Source organism: Ustilago hordei (assembly GCF_900519145.1).
Source record: "Ustilago hordei strain Uho2 genome assembly, contig: UHO2_contig_24, whole genome shotgun sequence".
In the NCBI taxonomy this organism is placed as follows: domain Eukaryota; kingdom Fungi; phylum Basidiomycota; class Ustilaginomycetes; order Ustilaginales; family Ustilaginaceae; genus Ustilago; species Ustilago hordei.
In genome coordinates, this window is record NW_024545283.1 from 74,734 (window position 1) to 89,386 (window position 14,653).

Sequence of the window (14,653 nt, forward strand, 5' to 3'; positions counted from 1 at the left end):
ATGGACCGTCTTCACCAGCTCGTTCCACGCGGGCTCTACATGGAGCCCGTTTTGCCTGCTGGCATCAACCCGAATAGTAAGTAGCGTTCAGCCTGAAATTGGCTTAAGCCCTGCCCTCACCTCTCCGCGATTGCAACCCTACTGAGCTTGCTTTCTATTACTCTTCGCTTCCACAGACCTCACTGCCGTGGCAGAGTACTATGTCACACACCGCATTCCACAGCGTTTCAACCCCGGTATCGTCGTGGCTTCGATTGCTGTTTCCGCTCTCGGTTCCTATTCGACTCTTCTCGTTCTCGGCAAGCGTACCTCCAACAAGGGTAAAAAGAACATCTTCCTTCTCTCGCTCGCTGCTACCACCATGGCTGCCGTCGGTATTTGGGGTATGCACTTCATTGGCATGCACATGAGTCTTCGTCCCGTCGCTGGCGTCAACTGGTACATCAAGGTCGACCCTGGTTTCACCGTTCTCAGTCTTTTCGTTCCCATCATTGCTCTTCACGCCGCCTTCTTCATCGTCGACGCTGCCATCTCTTTCAGCTTCATCCGAACCACCATCTCCGGTGTCTTGACCGGTCTCATTGTCAGTCTTATGCACTACTCGGCTTCCCTCAAGACCAACTACGCGGTCAGCTACAGCCCTACCCTTGTCACCATCTCGATCGTTGTCGCCTGTGTCGCCTCTACTGTCGCCCTTACTGGCTTCTTCAAGTTCCGCTCCCAGTGGGAAGACTCGTGGTGGAAGCGTATGATCTGCGCCTTTGTTCTTGCTGCTGCCGTCTCGGGCATGCACTACATCGGTGTCTGGGGTACCAGCTACAAGGTCAAGGCTTCTACCATCACCGGTATGAACGAGATCAGCTTGCTCATCGGTCGTCAGCGCAACAACATTCTCGTTATCGCCATCGGCTGCATGTGTTTCGTCATCATCTGCTTCTCCATCTTCATTGCCGTCTCGGACATGCTTATCGTTCGTGACGCACGAAGAAAGTCCAAAAAGGTTGTCGTCTGCTCTGCCACCTTTGACAAACAGGGTCGTCTCCTCGTCAAGCCTGACGGTACCATGCCTCTCATGATCATCGAGACCGATGTCAACACCCGTGACATCTTGGATGCCCTTGACAACCGTCAGCCTACCTTCCAATGGCTCTACTCGCTCTCGTGGGACTGGGCGATCATCAGCCCTTGGCTCCGCGCCATCACTTCTCGCTTCGCTGCTGAGTCCCAGAACGCTCAGAGCAACGAGGCCCTTTGGAAGAGTCGTGGCAAGAAGATGATCGCTCAGGGCCGACGATCCCTCGACATCTCCGATGACCGACGCAAGGGACCTCAGAGCTTGGCTGACTTCCGTGACCGCTTCATTGACGCTGCTTACCACCTTGCTCACGAGCTCGACATTCCTTTCGAGGAGATCGGAGTTCTCTACGACCACGTCTTGCCCACTGGAACTCGTAGCGAGGGAAACAGCAGCAACCCTAACAACCTCATCCCTGACAAGTTCACCCCTTCCCGCCAGTTTGCCGATGACGAGAGCTCCATCAACGGTCCTGTTCCTTCCATCTTTGGTGAGGGTAATGACCAGGAGGAAGGTGCCATGTTGTTCCTTGTTCGCGAGCTTCCTAACTCGGCCGCTTCCACCGAGCGTTTCCGGCAGATGGGTTACCGCATGACCGAGACTCGTTTCCTTGCTGGTGTGCTTGCCGACCGTGTCGCAGTGCAGAAGGACGAGATGGAGCCTTTGCTTGACTCGCTCAAGGTTTACGCCAAGCGTGGTACTCGTCCTGTCGTTCAGCCTGGAGGAGTCTACTGTGGTCTCTTTGGCGTTCGCGCATCGACTAGCAAGGAGGGTGGTCTGGATGTGCTTGTCTACAACTTTGCTCGTCACCAGATCCCTGCCTACCGTCTGCCGGACGTTCAGTGCATCACGCCAGAGATGAAGACCTTCCTTGGCTCGCTCGATCAAGCTACCATGGAGGACGCCATGAAGGTCTGCGAGCGCGAGTCGATCCGCTCTGGTGAACGTCGCAAGTACCTTCAGTCCATCTCCTCCGTCAACGTTGCTGACAACCAGGAGAACGAGGCCGAACAGGAGGCTGTCGAGCTCATGATTCAGTTCCAGACTGCTCTCTTCATTGCTCTTGACGCTTTGCACAACTCGGTCCGCTTCTACCCCAAGATCTGCCAGACTGCTCGCATCAGCGCCGAGGTTCTTGAGGTGCCTTCCAGCCTTGACGATTCTACTGCTCCCGCCGAGATGATCTTGGTTCAAGCTGTCTTGCCTGAGGCTCGCACTATGCCCGCCTCGTACTCGGCTTCCGAAGGCCAGCACGCCGTCTCCGAGGTTGTGCCTACGGACAAGCCCAACTCGGCTACTCCCTTCGTCTTTGTTCCCTACACTCTTTTTTCCAAGTCGCAGATGATGCTTCTCCGCGGTCGTCAGGCTGATGACTTTGAGCACGAGGTCATCCTCGAGATGCGTCGCAGGTACCCCTCTTCCCTCCAGTCCGAGGCTGAAGAGAAGGGTCTCTTCGAAGCAGCTTCGCCTCGCCGCATCTCGCACAAGGAATCATTCATCTCTGCCGGTCGCTTCAACACCAAAAAGTACGCGGGTAGCGATGACGATGACAAGCTCGAGACCAGCTCCAAGTTCTCTTCTGACGACAACCCTGCTTCGCCCATTACTAACAAGTTCAGCGTCTTGCCCAGTACCAAACGATGGGGTAATGGAGCTCGTCGTGGGTCGAAGGAAGATGGATTTGAGCAATACGAGCAGCAACAGCAGCAGTACCAGCAGAGGAGAGCTGATGGTACTACCGCGCTTTCACCCGGTCGCCGTCAATCGATTACCTCTTCGCGATCCCGTCAGACCAACGAGGATCATGAGATGAGGCAGCTCAACGACGGTCCTCTTTCGCGCGCTGATAGCATGTCGAGCCGTAAACCTGTTCCCTCTGTCTCAGGTTCGAGCGTTGCAGGTGGTAACAACATGAACAGCTCTCTTGGCGTTCGTCGTTTCATTCAGGGTCAGGAAGCTGCTCAGCAATCACGAGATGGTCGATTAGTTCACACCATGGACGATGTCATCACGGAAGAAGGTCAGGTTCAACGCGATGGAGACTTGCGATCCATCTCTCCTGACTGTGGAGAGAAGGAGACCTCTTACCCTCCCACATCGCCTTACCCCGCTCAACCTCCTCAACCTTCTCAACCTTCTCAAACTCCTCAACCTCCTCAACCGCGAACATTGACTGAAGCTTCCAACTTAGTCTTTGGTCAAGGTCAATCGCGTTCAGCAGCCCGCCCATCTACGGCACCAGCAAACGTCATCCGACGCGAGCCCAACTTGCTTCGACCCTCCTCCTCTGGCGCTCAACAGCAACAGCAACGAGCATTGCCAGTATCACAAAGGCAAAGGAGGAACCGAACAGCCATCAGCCCAGGTGTAAATCCCTCTCATCAAGATGAAGGCAGTTTGCATGCCAGATTGCAGTCTGACGGATGGCACGCAAGGCAAATTCAAAGCTTGGAGAGAAGTCCAGCTGGAACTGCGCTACTTGGTGTTGACTTTTAAGTGATAGTGCTTTTTATTCATTCATTTATTTATTTTGATATTCACACTCTTTTCTTAATTAGCTCTATAAGGTCAGGTCTTGTTATCCTACACAGTTTTGCAATTTCTTTTTAGTCGCTCTTTCATACCTTCTTACCTTGGCCTGATCGAGATGTCATGTCGAGATCTGCTCTTGACTTTGTCTATCTGCGATTTCAACGTTTGACCTCCTTAAAACTTCTCCTGCACACTCGAGCATTCGCGCAAGTTGAACCCACCTTTCCAACTCTCAGTGTCTGCTACAGCTTTGTTTGGTGAAAAAATTCACAAAGAAACCCAGCCTGACCTTTTCATCGCTGTGTCGACATCGAATCCTTTCACGCAGGCATCAGTACGATGAGGAACAAGCAGGTGGGACGTTACTCTTCTAATGCGCTCTGTATGGCTACAAGAAAGTATCAAGATTGCAGGGCTTAATCAGGCTTCCATATGGCATCACTCTCCGCTAGCAGCCCCGATCTCAGCACGAACCATCTCGACCAATTTAGGCAGAATCTTGCCTACCAATCCATCTGGTTTGTCATAGTCCAACGGAGCAAGAGAGATGAGCAACGCTCGACGGAGATCCCATACGCGTTGCTGTCCCGCTTCGCCATCTTCAGAAGTTCGTAGCCAAGTGTGAATCTTGCGTAGGACAGAATCCATGTTGGGGATCGGTTGGAACTGCATTGCTGCCGAAAGATCCGTGCGCTTCTTTGCCTTCGGCCTTGTGACATTGGTGTCGGTTGTGCCAGGTTTGCCAGCAACGAGATTGTTGAGCAGGTCAGAGCCAGAGAAAAGACCATCTTTGCTCTGCTCTGTGCGCTCTGCGGCATTCAGACCTTTAGACGCATCCTGTGACTCGCTTCGGAATAACGGCCGCGAAGCATCCGACGCAACCAACCTCGATCGTGTGGCCAACCTCAAGTCCAGCGCGTACCGATCTTGGAACCGCAACCTGAACCAAGTTGCATCTTTGATCTCGACCTCAGGCACCTCCGGATCGCTCAAGCACTTCTGCGTCAAGGGCGCAATCTCTCGTACTAGAGGCAACGTGTCTTGCAGAAGTTTGAAGAACCCTTTCCAAACCAAGCGTTCCAGCTGAGGCTGCACCATTGCGCTCATGGCTGCTGAGCGGGCTGCTATGTTGACGGTGCGCCGGAGTTCGAATGCCATTGTATAGTGCGGATTGGCTGAAGCGTGAGCGTCGTGGAACCATTGCGAGACCGCATCTTCTCGCTGAACAGCTGTAGTTGTCGCCCCAGCGGCGCTGGGTGCATCTGCATCATCTCTAACTTTGTCTAAAGCATCAATCTCGCTTGTCGGAATAGAGCCGAACTCGAGGATGTAGCCACCACTCTGGGCCATAGGCGTGTTGGTATACGGCGCCATCTCCATCTTGGCGTCCTGCCATCTCACGTGGGCCAAAAGCTTGCGCTCTAGGTCGTCCACTTTGATAGTCCCGTAAGAGAAAAGGACCACGTCAAAGTCAAATCGTCGCAACTCTACGATCTCAGACGGCTTCTTGCAGCTGATCCGAGACCGCAGTGCACGCAGCTGCCATGCTCGGCTGGCGTTGAGGACTTCTCGTGTGAGCTGTACCATTCGCATGATGCGTTCCCACTGCGTATAAAAGATAGGGATGCAGTTGTCCAGGTCGCGCGTCGACAGAGTCAACAACGCTGTCTCATCGTCAAAATCGATCCAAGTCGCTGGAGATGTAGAATGCTGGTCCGAAGTGGTTGCGTACGCCACAACCTCGTGCAGCTGTCGGAAGCGCCCAGACTTCATACGGAGTTTGACGAGCACCTGCACGCAGCATGCGTCAGTGTCGTCCCATTTGCGGACACGCAGCGAGATGTTGGGTTTGGTGAGATGTGCTTTTGCAGAACCGAGCAAATCTGTGGCACGGAGGCAGAGGGTCGGCACCAAGGTACCAACGCGCGAGTCGGCCGTCGCTTGCTCGCTTGCGTCGTGCCCATCATGTGTCGGACTGGCATCAGCACCTCCGTCGTCGCCTGGAGCTGTGCCGCCGCTAGGATCTTCGTCATCCTCGAAAAGACCATTGTCGCGCACGTCAGCTTGCGCACCAGCGCCTGCAGGTGCTGCGATCCGTCGTTGACGCTTTGCTGGTGGAGCCGACCTGGCGGTATTGCTGCCAACGTGTAAGTACGGGATGCCTCGCATGCGCAGCTGCTGCTCTACACGGAAGTAGGAGACGAGAGCGATACAGTACGAGTGAACGTCTGCAAGCTCTTCCATCGTGAGGTCCTTGGTTCCGATACTAGAAGCGACGTCAGTCATTGTGCCGTCTTGAACTCCTGTAGCTTTGCGTTTTTGACCAATTTCAGCTGCGATTGCCAGATCGTTGTTCTTGAAACCTCGTTCGGCTTTCGAAGTACTGGCGATCTTGGTTCTATCCAACCATTCGATGGACTGAACAGTCAACGATGGCGCACCTGTAGCGTCCATCATCTGCACTACATAGACCAAACCAATGCTTGCGCCTGCCAACTCTGACGGCTGCAGAGCCAGAAAGTAGCCGGGAAAGCTGTTGCGCAAGGGAATGAAGAGCTTCGGCGCTGTCTCTGGGGATGTAGAGGGTCCAAACTTTGTCAAGTCCTGAGGCCGCAGATTGAGCTTGCGCACAGTACGCAAGCCAAGATAGGAAGCCATTCTCTCCCACTCCTCGACACGAGCAAAGACCTCGAGTTTGTAGAGAACGTCGAAGAGCGCGTCGATGGACCCATTGATGCGATCCGAAGCCTCGGCGAGACGTGCAAATGTGGGACGCGTTGAAAGGATTGAGGCAGTAAAGCTTGCAGACTGTTGCGGCCCAGCTCGAACAGCTATGTCCGTCGAGACCCGGGCTGGCTCCGAGTCGAGGAGGATGCGGCCTGTGACGGGGTCGACGCTGAGGCGGAGAGGAGGCATGGCAGACATGCTACCTTGCTTCGCTCTGCCTGCCCGTTGACGATCGCTGCCACGGAGCTCGATCTGAAGGAAGCTGGTTTCTGTCATCTCTGTTGCGGTCGAGAACTCGTCGCCTTGCCTTTGCGCATCCTCGACACAAAGGGTGCAGTCTTCTGGGCGTAGCAGGCGTGAGAGCGGATGATCACTGACCAGTATGCGTCGCTGCAGATTGCGCAACAGGGCGGCTGTGTGTCGCTTAATGACTAAGCTGAGAAGCGCCTCAATGTCGAGACTGTGCGGAGAAATGGAAAGGTCGGATGTGGTTGAGTCTGCGAGAATGCTTGAGTGGGCATCCCACGTGACCTGCAAGCCTCTTCGTTTCACCGTGGTCGGTTTGACAGGTCGGGCCTGATCTGTTTGATGTTCATCGTCGTCGAACAAGGTAGCGAGAGTCTTGGCAGCGCCTGCATGATCCGGCAGATCGACAATGGTGATTTGAACACTGCCTCCCGCAGCGGGGCTGTCGACCTTCTGCGCTGCACCGGTGGCTCCCTGCGCCTGGGTCCAGTAGTGAACAGTGAGCCTTCGAGGACGTTCGCCGGTCTCGATGCGCAGGTTTGAGCCCCAGTTGAGACGACATAGAGCGTAAGCTTGATGCTGCAAAATGTCCATCTGATAATGGAGGGAGCGCTCTTGCAAGAAAGCGAAGAGCCTCAGTAAGGATGCGTCACGTTCTTTACTTTCTTTTCTATCTGTTTGTCCGTCCTGGGCGGCTTCTGTTGATGCAACTGTCGGGTCGGAGTTTTGCACTTTGTCTTGATCCTCTTCTGCTCCTTTCGGCTCTTCGGCTAGGTCTGCCTGCTGCGGGGCTACATCAGTCTGTTCTGTCTTGGCTTCGTCCGAGCTCTGAACCTGCGGTCTTGGCGCCAGCTCCTGGTCACCCCAAATACGCAAACGCTCTCGGTAGGCTTTCTTGGGCTTCTTCGGAAACATGCGCGAGCTAGAGGCTGCACATGAGCCAGTCGGAGTGACGTCAAAGCTGAGGTCGAGCAACCACCACCTGTCCTCGACACTGGCGTCACCAATGGTAGCGGCTTCGTCGGCCCCTGACATCGCAGACTGGACATGCGAATCTGCTTCCTCGTCCCGACCTCCGCTGCTAGCGGTGAGCGCAGCCTCAAAGAGACCCTGTACACGAAAGTGAACCTGGCCATCTCGTATCGAATAGTCGGAGAGAGGCGCGGGAATGTATTCGCGACAAGCCATGCGTGTGCGAAGGGCATCTTCGAGTCGTGCGACAATGGCAAGCGCTTGCTTGTCTGTGAAAGGCTTTGGTGCGACGGCCATGTCCTTGATGCTGGACGGCAGTCGTCGGTAGGTGCCAGTCTGCAGAACATCGATAGCGGTGGGGAGGTCAGCGTTTCTCATGCGAGCATTGGGCAAGATCTTGCGAATGTCAGTGAGACCAGCAAACACGTCTTCATGCTGCCACTGCTGTTCGGAGAGAAGCGCAATGATGTTGCGTGCCTTTTGCAGGTCGGTGACATCTTTGGACCAGCGTGAAAGAACAAGAAGCTTGATGAACTGCTTGCGGACATCGAGAGCTGTGTTGAAGATCTTTGCACGTTTGGAGGAAGACGGTAGTGACGGCAATGTCTCTGCAAGGTTCTGAAGTGATTCGTAGCCGTAGTTTGCCAGCCTCTCGACCAATGCTGCGAGCGAGACGAGATCAGTCTCCTCTAGCGGTAACTCCTGCTCGAGCTGTACTAAGGGGATGTTCTGGATGGGGTCCACCTGTCTTTGCTTGCCTTTGGCATCGGCCGTAAGAGTGCCGTTAGCGGCGCCATTGTGATGAGGTGGCTGGTGCTGGTGACCTTGCTGGCCGTTTGTAGATGCATTCAAGCTCTGATGCGTCTTTGGAGTCGTAGCTGGAGGTACGCCAATGTTGAGCTTATGAGGTGAGGTGAGCAGATGCTTATCCTTTCCGAGGGACTGCTGGGCTGAGAGAGCGGCAGATGGCGATGAAGGATGCATAACATTGGCGTTGGAAGACATGTTTGTGTTGTTAGCTGTTGCAGACCGAGAAGAAGGATTTGGCTGACTAGATTGAGTCACATGATGATTGTAGCTGATACCGTTGGCGCCATGCGGAGTTGATGGCATGCGATAGCGAAGGGCTGGGAGAAGGCGGCAGCGAATAGAGTATGGAAGGAAAAGATATCAGAGGGAGGAGCGTGTGGCGATGCTGTAGTCAGGCTGAGCTCTGCAATTCGGCGCTTAAAGGCTGAGCGATGTGAGTTGATTAGCGGATGCGTGGGAAGCTCTGTGGAGGTCGCAGCGATTGTATATAGTCTGAGCAATATGACCAAGGATGCGGAATTGCCGATTATGTAGAGAAACAAGAATGCACGCAAGTGCCGACGGTGGGGATGAGGGCGATCTTGAATGAAGCTGGCGAATGAGACAAAGCAGCGACACTGCAACCGAATGCGTGCACGCCAAAAGATCGAGATGAGGATAGTCGGGAACGAGCCAGCTGTGCTTCGACAATGATGTCGAAAGTGTGCCGAGCCCTTGACAGAGCGATCTAAAGGGTGATGGGAAGGATAAGAAGGGTGGTGGTAAGGGAAAGGCTGATCGACGACGAGAGGAGATGTGCTTGACGGCTTCTCAAATTGCGGTCTTGCCGAAGTTGCTAATCCCTTTGGACAAGGAAAGCAACAGCAGCAGAATCAGGCAGAATGGCTGAGAAGAGTCGGGCGTCGGTGAGCCAGAGATGAGATTGCCAATAGTTTCTGTCACTCTTCCCACTTTCTCCTTTTCGGTGCCAGTCTCTCTCTCTCTCTCTCTTTCTTTTTGTTTTTGTTTTTGTTTTTGTTTTTTCTGCCATGGCTCATTCCTTCTCCTAGCCAAGCAGCGAAACGGGGGATTTAGCCCTGTTCGTCTATACATTTTATCAATTATTTAAATTAAGTTTTTTTTTTTTTTTTTTTTTTTTTTTTTTATAAATGTTTCTCGTTCATTTTCTGATGACCTTCGCTGCAGATGAATGCGAAGCGTGTCCGCCGACACTGTAGTTATGCTACGCCCAACAACAGTAGCAGCCTTTGTCTACTGGAGCAGTGTTGGTAATGAAGATCGCAGAAGGCATTGCGCGGATGTGATGCGCCGAAGAGTGTTGGCAGGACTGTGACTTTATGGTAGGGTTGCTCACCGTTTTCAAGCGGTTGCCTCCACAATGAGTGTCTCAACTGACAGCTCTTCCTCTGAGAATAAAACACAGCGCTGAAACAAGCTCAACGGCGACTCGAGTTGTCAAAAAGTATATCGTTTTATTTTTTATTCCAACCTTGAAGTTAGTCCTGAAGGTTCGAACACACGCACCGGAGCGCATTCGGGCCATGCGAAAGTCTATTCAGCCTGTGCGCCAAATGCTTACTTTAGTGTGAGAAGCAGAGGACAAGATTGGAGGACAAGCTCAGAGCGAGGGCAGAATGAACGGTACGCGGCTAAGCCGATGACCAACGTCAAGCGAAGCCAAAGCGAGCGAGAAGACGCGCCTCCTCCAAAAGCCACACAGAGATTATTGACCCAACCAACACGCACACGCACACGCACACGCACACACGCACACCAAGTTGAAGTCCTTCGTCAGTGCGTTGGAGCCAGTGGTTGATGATGATGGTAGGAGAGAGAGAGAGAGCGAGAGAGCTAGGAGTCTATATATACAAAAGAAGAGCGGCGGAGAGCCGCATTGACTGCGGAGCATAACAAAGCATTTGCCTTGAGTAGGTTGTGACACATGTGGTCTGTGCTAAGATGTTCAGGCCTTTTACTCGGCCGTAAGCACTACCTTCACTGTCTCCACGCTTTGTGCGGCTTTATCTACTTCAACTCCCCCCCTCAACAGCATATGTACCCTGTTCATTATGCTGTTGCTTCAAGGTGTGGCCTCCGTTCTTCAACACTGTCGCATAGCTCGGGGACCCCGTTCCGTACACTGCTGCCGGTATTTGCAGGTGTAGCCCAGATCTTGCTTGCTGCATTGCCTGCCTCCCAATGGGCTTCGTGAGTACGTCTGCCAAGTTTCTTGTGGTGTCTACGTACTTGATCTGCACCCTTCCCTCTTGTACGTTGTTACGGACGAAGTGATACTTGGTGTCGATGTGCTTAAGCTTCCAGTGCTGTGCTGGGTCCTTACTAACCTGTATGCAACCAGTGTTGTCCGAGTAGACCGTCGGTGTGCCTGTGGCAATGCCAATTGAGCGTAGCAGTTGCTTGAGGAAGAGCACCTCACGTGTTGCTTCCGTGGCTGCAATGAACTCTGCCTCGACAGCGGACAATGACACGCATTTTTGTGTCGCTGACTTCCAGGCTACTGGATTCCCGTACACTAATGCCACTGACCCCGATGTGCTTCTTCTCTGTATGGTGGCATCGCTTGCCCAGTTTGCATCGCTGTGTGCAACCAGTGGCTCTTGCGACTCACTTGCCCTATAAACCAATCCAACCTGCCTTGTGCTTTCGAGGTAGCGTAAGACCCTTTGTGCTGCCTGATAATGCTCCTGCGATGGTTCACGCATGTGCCTAGCGAGAACACCCACGGTGAGACTAAGGTCGGGCCGGGTGCTGTTGGCAACCCAGAGCAGCTTGCCAACAATCACCGGATACTCCTTCTGTTGTGCTGCGCTTGCGACAAGGGTTCCCTCCGGTATGCTCTGCATTGGAACCATGGTTGGCTTCGTACGTTTGTCCAGGTGCTTTGCCAGCACTTGGTCGATGTACCCTGACTGACCAATCGTCATGGTGCGCATCGCATGGTCTCGACTGATTTTGATGCCCAAGAAGTGAGAGACCTCACCACTATCTTCCATCTTCCATCTCTGACCAATCTGCTTCTTAACCTTTAGGACCGTTTCCAGCCGTGGTGCTATGACTAATGTATCATCGACGTAGATGACCACAATGGCCATATCTTCACCCTGTCCCTTGGTGTAGATACAGGGAGCGCACTCTACCTGGAAGAATCCCATGCGTCGCAAAGACCTGTCGAACTCCTGATTCCATTCTCGCCCAGACTGCTTTAGGCCATATAGGCCCTTGACTACCTTGTACACCTTGCCAGGTGCTACTCCTGATCCTTCTGGCGGCTTCATGTAGATTGCTTCCTTTAACGTGGAGTTCAAGTAAGCCATAGTGATGTCCAGAGCATGTACCTCCCAGTTGTTCTGCACTGCTAGTGCTAAGATGGCTCTGATCGCTCCGAGGGGTGCTACTGGAGAGAAGGTTTCTTGGTAGTCGATCCCCTCTCTCTGTGTGAAGCCCCTTGCAACCAGTCGCGCTTTGTGCTTAACAGGTACACCGTCAGCATCAAGCTTCAGCCGAAGCACAACCTTAGAGTCCACAAGTGGTACTCCTGGTGGTTGGTGCACCACCTCCCAAGTCCCCATTGCCTCAAGTCCTTCTAGCTCCTTTCGTATTGCCTCCTTCCAGAGCTGGGCGTCCTCACCATTCATTGCTTCCCCAAGCGTTGGGTCCAGGTTCAGTATTGCTGTGTTGGCGGCACCCACTGTGCTGTCTACGGCTGGTAGGAGATCCTCCACTGCAGTCTCTGATCTGGTCTCCTCCTCTACTATGGCTGGCGTGACACCCTCCTCCTCGACCTCCACGGTCACCATGGGCCTGACTGCCTCTTGTTGGCGATCACTCCATCCTTTGTCCTCATGGAACGTTGCTGAGTTGCTCCATTGAATTGACGCAGGCTGGTCCGGGTTGCAAAACTTCCATGCTTTGTGTTCGTCGTCATACCCAATCATGATGGCTGGCTTTGCTCTAGCTCCATGCTTGCCTTGCTGGTCCTTCTGTTGAACATGAACCCATGCCAAGCATCCGAAGACTCGCAGTTGCTGGGCCAGCTTGTGCGCGGTGGTTCCATAAAAGGCCTCGTGGGGAATGGTTTTGGTGGCTGACGGGGTAAGGTTCATCACGTGTGCTGCTGCTGTGATTGCGTACGGCCACAACTCTCTGGGGCAAGCTCGACCAATCAGCATCGAGCGCATCTTTTCTTGGACCGATCTGATTGCTCTCTCCGCCCGTCCATTTTGGACGCTGATCCCCGGGACGCTCTTTTGCCACTTAAAACCCTCTTGAGTTTGCCAGTCTTCGGCTGCTATGCTGCACCATTCTCCTCCATTGTCGCTGCGGAGTGTTTTGAGTTTCCTGTCCGTTGCCCGTTCCATCCTGGCTATCCACCTTCTCAGCGCCGTGAGTGCAGCACTCTTTGTGCAGAGTGGTTCCACGTAGATTAGAGAGGAGAAGTCGTCCACAGCAACTAGTGCGTAGTGGTAGTTGGCATGTCCTTTGAAATCTGTCATCAGGTCTACGTGTACCAGCTCTAATGGTGCCTCCATTCTTTCTGACTCTGATTGGCTCATCCGTGCTCGAGTCTGTTTTCCTTGACTGCACGCGTTGCAGTGCTTCGACTCATGTTCCATTTCCTCGTCGGTACCTAGGTAATGGGCCCGGATTTGTCTCGTTTTGTCTCGTCCTGGGTGTCCGAACCTCTCATGCCATAGGTAGCTGTCTCGATGCTTCATGTCCTTATTGCCCTCTGGGGCATTATCTAGTTTTCCTGTGTTCTGGTTGTCCTCTGGGACGCCATCTCATGTTTCCTCCAGTTCCAAAACCCGTGCTTGTCCTCGCACTTTGAAGTGGCCCTGTCTTCTGTCCCTTTTGAATTGTACTTGGGTACCATCGTTCTGCTTTATGGTAGTTCCAAACTCATCAAAGATTACTCGTGCACCATTCTCGATCAAGCCTTGTACGGACAATAAGTTAGCATTCAGTTTCGGTACATAAAGCACATCCAATAGTTGGATGGTGGCCTCACCAACCCGAAGGGAGGCATCTCCTATAGCCTTCACCTGAAGCTTTTCGTCCCCTGCCGTACTGATTTGGCCGACCTTGTTCGTTGAGGTGAGCAGCATTCTCTCATCATTTACCATATGATGGGTTGCACCTGAATCGATGATCCAGGTGTCGCATGCTGATCGCTCGCCCCTGTCGACTGCTAGAAAGGTGCACCCGAGTTCCTAGTGGTTCACTTCCTGTGCCAGATTGGGGGTGGGTCCGTCTCTACTAGGTGCGGGGTTATTGTTGGTGTTCGTGCAGTTTCGAGCAATGTGGTTAGGTCCTCCACAAGCGTAGCACTTTGGAGGGGCCGAGGGGTTGCGAGGATCGCGCCTGCCTCTGGGTCCTTGCTCCGCCTGGTCCGTACTTGTGGCAACCCTTGCTGCTCCTCTAATACGGCCGGTGACCTCACCATCCTGCTGTTTCTTGGCGAGTGCGTGGTAGGCTTCGTCATATTTACAGTCTGGTCTGGCCGTTTTCAGTGCGTCGACGGTGTTGGCATAGAACCAGTCTTGGGCCGTGCAGCGATAGAGAGTTGATTTCTTGAGGTCCTCGTCGAAACGCTTTCCCAGGCGTGCCGCATCGTTCCAGATCGAATCGAGTTCCTTGCCTAGCCTGACAACGTCTCGATTGTGCAATCGCACTGTGTGAATACGATCCTGCAGTCCTGCTCGCTTTACAGCGTCGTTCAACGTTAGTGCCTTCTTGAGTTTGGCATAGAGTGTGCTACCGAGTTGGACTTCTTCATCCACTCCCCTGACGGTGTAGGTGTCGATACGGCTGTCTGGACTGTTGTCACAGCAGGCGTGGATGAGGCCCACGAGGGCTTTATCCAAGTCTTCGTCGTATTCCTCGTTTCCAGGCGCTACCGTGCCATACAGTATCTCCTTCGCATTATGTACTCTTTGGAGGCAGTCGATGAAGGTAGGTTCCCAAGTGTGCCAGTTGCTGTCGCTGAGCTTCTTGATGTGCGCAATGGCGCTCGACACCTCCTTGGGGATCTTCTCGGTTTCCCTGCGCGGGGTCTGGTTGCTAATGCTGATGAGACCCATAGCTCGTACGATTGCTTCCTCGGCCGTTAGTGCTGGGTTCGCCAGCTGGAGGATCCTGACTACCTGCGTGAGCCATCCTTCCTCCTGTCCGTTGCTTGGGGTCGTTTGATCATCATCGCCCCTTCCCGTCTGTCCAGCTCTTGTCGATGGCGGCATTGCGTTGAGTGTCAGACTCTTAATCAGTTGAAGT

General features: G+C 53.5%; 3 protein-coding genes across 3 annotated transcripts; 1 reads left to right on the forward strand and 2 right to left on the reverse strand.

Moving 5' to 3' along the window:
• UHO2_07132 (uncharacterized protein) lies at positions 1 to 3,571 on the forward strand (the record flags this gene model as incomplete). Its single annotated transcript, XM_041558934.1, has 2 exons — positions 1 to 76; positions 177 to 3,571. 2 exons carry the CDS (start codon positions 1 to 3, stop codon positions 3,569 to 3,571), a joined length of 3,471 nt encoding a protein of 1,156 aa, XP_041414868.1.
• Positions 3,572 to 4,045: 474 nt separating this feature from the next.
• Positions 4,046 to 8,665, reverse strand: UHO2_07133 (uncharacterized protein; the record flags this gene model as incomplete). Its single annotated transcript, XM_041558935.1, has 1 exon — positions 4,046 to 8,665. One exon carries the CDS (start codon positions 8,663 to 8,665, stop codon positions 4,046 to 4,048), a length of 4,620 nt encoding a protein of 1,539 aa, XP_041414869.1.
• A 1,727-nt stretch (positions 8,666 to 10,392) lies between these two features.
• On the reverse strand, positions 10,393 to 14,619 carry UHO2_07134 (uncharacterized protein; the record flags this gene model as incomplete). The annotated part of the gene is made up of 3 exons (XM_041558936.1): positions 10,393 to 13,151; positions 13,254 to 13,568; positions 13,641 to 14,619. 3 exons carry the CDS (start codon positions 14,617 to 14,619, stop codon positions 10,393 to 10,395), a joined length of 4,053 nt encoding a protein of 1,350 aa, XP_041414870.1.
• Positions 14,620 to 14,653: the final 34 nt, after the last annotated feature.